The 3,740-nt window shown below is 38.9% G+C and overlaps 1 protein-coding gene across 1 annotated transcript; it reads left to right on the forward strand.

Annotated features, from left to right (window-relative positions):
* Positions 1–334: 334 nt before the first annotated feature.
* On the forward strand, positions 335–3,740 carry LOC120749941 (fatty acid-binding protein, adipocyte). Its single transcript, XM_040057962.2, has 4 exons — positions 335–506; positions 1,753–1,925; positions 2,144–2,245; positions 3,508–3,740. Exons 1-4 carry the CDS (start codon positions 434–436, stop codon positions 3,556–3,558), a joined length of 399 nt encoding a protein of 132 aa, XP_039913896.1. The 5' UTR covers positions 335–433; the 3' UTR covers positions 3,559–3,740.

Below are 3,740 nucleotides of genomic sequence, written 5' to 3' on the forward strand. Positions count from 1 at the left end.
GATCTGAAAGTCTAGGAATTGAGCTATGTCCATTTGATATAGTGGACTAAAATGAAAGAGTAGGAGAGAGAAGATTAATTTTTGTGGGTTAAGCTTGAGCCTACCTTTTTATTCTGAAAGGTAATTTGATTTAATTATTTGCCTTTAAGGTAGAGTGTTCTTGAATAACAGAAATAATTAAATAAAAACAAGACAGTGATCTTTGTGCTAGTAAGGGCATATGAATAATAGCACTATGACCCACTGGCAGAGGAGGGGTAGGGGAGGAAGAAAAACACTGGGCACAGGGACTCCCTCTTCATTGGTCATCCCAGAGCATCATGTGGCCACAGCTCCTTTTTAAAGATAAGTACTCTTCTCCTGGAGCTCATTATATTCTCCTGTCCTGCATTTCTCTTTGAACCTGTGGAAGACATCTTTCTAGCCTGACAAAATGTGCGACCAGTTTGTAGGCACCTGGAAGCTTCTTTCTAGTGAAAACTTTGAGGACTATATGAAAGAACTGGGTGAGAATTGTTATTTCAACTTCTTGTATCTGGAACAGGGAAGGAATGCCAATTTTTATCTTTACTCTTTACTTGCTTTTTCTGGCTGTGCTGTTTGTCAAGTGTGGTTTAATCCACTATTTTGATCAGATTTTTCTTAACTGGAGAATTCATCTGTTTCAATAAGTGGTATTAAATTCCTATAAAGCAGAAAAACTTTGATTGATGGGAAGGATTTCAGGTAAGCCAAGTCTATTCATGTCTTATTAGTAGTGTTATAAATGGAAGTAAAGCACATCACTGGATTATTTTGTGTGAATTAGCTTTTATCCTTGGACACACAAATTGGTGTGATGCTAGAAAGCAGCAAGTTTCCTTATGTCTATGAGTAACACACTTAAATAACTTAAAAATGCTACTGGATTGGGACACCCGGTAATTGCCATGGCTATTAAATTGAATGAAACTCTGTAACTTCCCACAGTGAATATTAACACAATTGCATGGATTCATGCAGATGCTTGGAAGATTTGATGTCTAACACTTTTCTCTAAAGGTGTAGACTTCTCGCTTGTAGTTAAAATTGGAATTTAAAAGGTTTCAAACTTACGTTAGTGTGGAGGGAGCAGGGGGTAACTTGCACTGTTTCAATTAGTACATGCTAAAAAGCTGGGGGGATTATTTGCAGTTTGGGGTAAAATACTTACTGTGACTTATCCTGACAGCTTCCAATGAGTGAGACTCTTACACTCTTAATCTTTACTCCAGATTTTACTCAGGATATAACCATTGCCAGCTATTTCTTAATCATTTCCTTATATTCAACCTACCCATTTGTAAATAGGAAAAGAAAAGCTTGCTTTTTTTTCCTTGTTTGTTTGTTTTGTTGCTTTTGTGGCTCAGAAACTGCCATACGTTCCTGCTTATTTACATTTAGATACAATTAGCATACAGGTTATAGTACAAGCTACAAAAGTTACTCTGAACTACTCTATGTGCAAATATCTGGCTTTCATAGAATCTCAGTCTTCAAAATATTGTTTTTACTATTTTGACAATGACAGGATAGAGAATTTTCTTACATCAACCCACCCAGCTTGGTCTATAGGAGTACCAAGCAAGATTTTACAAAAGAATCTCTGTAACACGGAATTATTAACACTCAGAAAGCAACAGGGGAGAAAGCACTGAGGGTTTTTTTTCTAACATATAAGATAAAAAGATTGAGGAAAGATAAAAATTTCATAGTGCTCCGTCTTATTTATAGGTGTGGGGTTTGCTACCAGGAAGATGGCTGGTGTGGCCAAGCCTAATGTAACTATCAGCATCAATGGTGATGTGATAACCATCAAAACAGAAAGCACCTTCAAAAATACAGAGGTCTCTTTCAAGCTGGGTGAAGAGTTTGATGAGACCACAGCAGATGACAGAAAAACAAAGGTGAGTCCCGAAATGGCAGTTTGCAAATACATCTCTCAAACGGGATGGGGAGCAGCAGGGCAGAGTTGTGATTTTGACATCCAGCACAGAAATGCTGCCTCCGCAGGTAAGACTGTTATGGGTGCCTTGTGCTTAGTGCTGTTTGGACCTGGAGGGTTTTCTCCTGAGACCAGAGCATCCTGATGAAACAGCCACACTTTGTTTTTTAACTTTGGTAGAATGTCATAACCCTAGACAACGGTGCGCTGACCCAGGTGCAGAAGTGGGATGGAAAAGAGACTATCATAAAGAGAAAATTGGTGGATGGGAACCTGGTGGTGGTAAGTTAATTTTTGTTATTTAATTGCTGAATTCAGTGTGCAGAATTCATGCTTAGCTGATGTATGACTTTGGTTTCAAACACAGGAGGGAAAGCATTTGAAAGGGCTCTGTGCACTTGGTGAGAAGTCTCTCTGATTGAGTCTAGAGCGTAGGTTAAAACTGAAAAGCTGTTAAACTTCGGAATGGTATACGGAGGTGCCTATTCTGCATAGCAAGACATGACTGGGAGAGTGTAGGAAGAAAAGCCCAACAAGGAAAACTATATATATCAGCATCTCCAAGTCCTGGACAGTATAGAGGAAGCATTAGCAAAGCCCACATCAAATACGTCCAGGCTGATGCAGAATACTCCTGTTCATCTTCAGCAAAGGCTTAGAGCCATCTGTGGGAATCCTGCTATGCATCACCAACAACGGTGTAAATAATATGGTATTAGAGCAGAGAAACCTGTGTCCAGGCTCTGTTGTTGGTTTTATCTGGCAAGAGACTATTGTGCTTGACTTGGTGCCAGTAAGGCCCACCTGCAGACTGGGGCTTCCCAGCTCTGCTCTACAGTTTTAGAAAACACATTTTGAAGAATCTGGGTCAGGACTAAATCTATGTTCATAAAAGGCAGCTGAGATTCCTACATGCTGCAAAACCATACACATACACAAAATTCCTGAAGAGTTCTGCCCTTCCCTAGGGAAAAATAATGTGTCCATAAATTCAATATTTAAATTTATTTGGATAGAGACCAGAGAAGAAATAGAAATAGATTTTAATAACAACTTCATTAAGAAAGGTTGAAAAAACCAGTTTGGTCTAACTGAAAAATAGATGAGGACAGAGCCTAACATGCAGAGGCTGACACTAGAAGCTGAAAGTCTGAAAGATCTCTGTGCATGTGTTGTGCTCAGGTGTGTGAAGAAGACAAGCCACAGCTGCAAAAGGTGAAGGAAAAAAATGCCCAACTCCAGGGTCCAGTCAACCTCCACAGAAGCTCTAGGAGCCTCCTTTAGCGATTTTTAAGAGAAGATTAGAAATCTGCTGGTGGTCAATAGAGCAGTTCTTGAAAACTCTTTCTCTCCCGTGCTTGTTTTTCAGCCTTCTGTTACTGAAGCTCTCAAAACTGAGTTCCACTCTTTTAGCAATTGCCTTTAGAGGCAGAGAATGAAATTTTTTCTTAAACTGGTTCCTGATAGATAAGTAATTCTCTTACCTTCTGACTAGCAAATATTAATAAGAGTTAAAAGCTTATTGAATTATCTTTTCTTTCCAGGAATGCACCATGAATAATGTTTCCTGCAAAAGAGTTTATGAAAAAGCATGAAGAAGCCACCTTCACACAGGACTAATGCTTAAAGCTGGAGTAAAACAACTTAACCAAAGGAGAAAAGCCCCACAAATCTGTTTTAAAGAGAACTGTACTTTTTTCAGATATATCCCAAAGCAGTTACACGCATTTAGTCTGATTTGTTGTGCCTATTCAATAAAATGTTCTGCTTTCTACAA

This window comes from Hirundo rustica, chromosome 1, assembly GCF_015227805.2.
Source record: "Hirundo rustica isolate bHirRus1 chromosome 1, bHirRus1.pri.v3, whole genome shotgun sequence".
Taxonomy (NCBI): domain Eukaryota; kingdom Metazoa; phylum Chordata; class Aves; order Passeriformes; family Hirundinidae; genus Hirundo; species Hirundo rustica.

Excerpts from the sequence above, each read along its gene's own strand:
- LOC120749941 (XM_040057962.2), top strand. The coding sequence starts at position 434 with ATGTGCGACCAGTTTGTAGGCACCTGGAAGCTTCTTTCTAGTGAAAAC. Across the intron at positions 1,926-2,143 it reads CAGATGACAGAAAAACAAAG|AATGTCATAACCCTAGACAA; the intron begins GTGAGTCCCGAA and ends TAACTTTGGTAG. Across the intron at positions 2,246-3,507 it reads TGGATGGGAACCTGGTGGTG|GAATGCACCATGAATAATGT; the intron begins GTAAGTTAATTT and ends TTTTCTTTCCAG.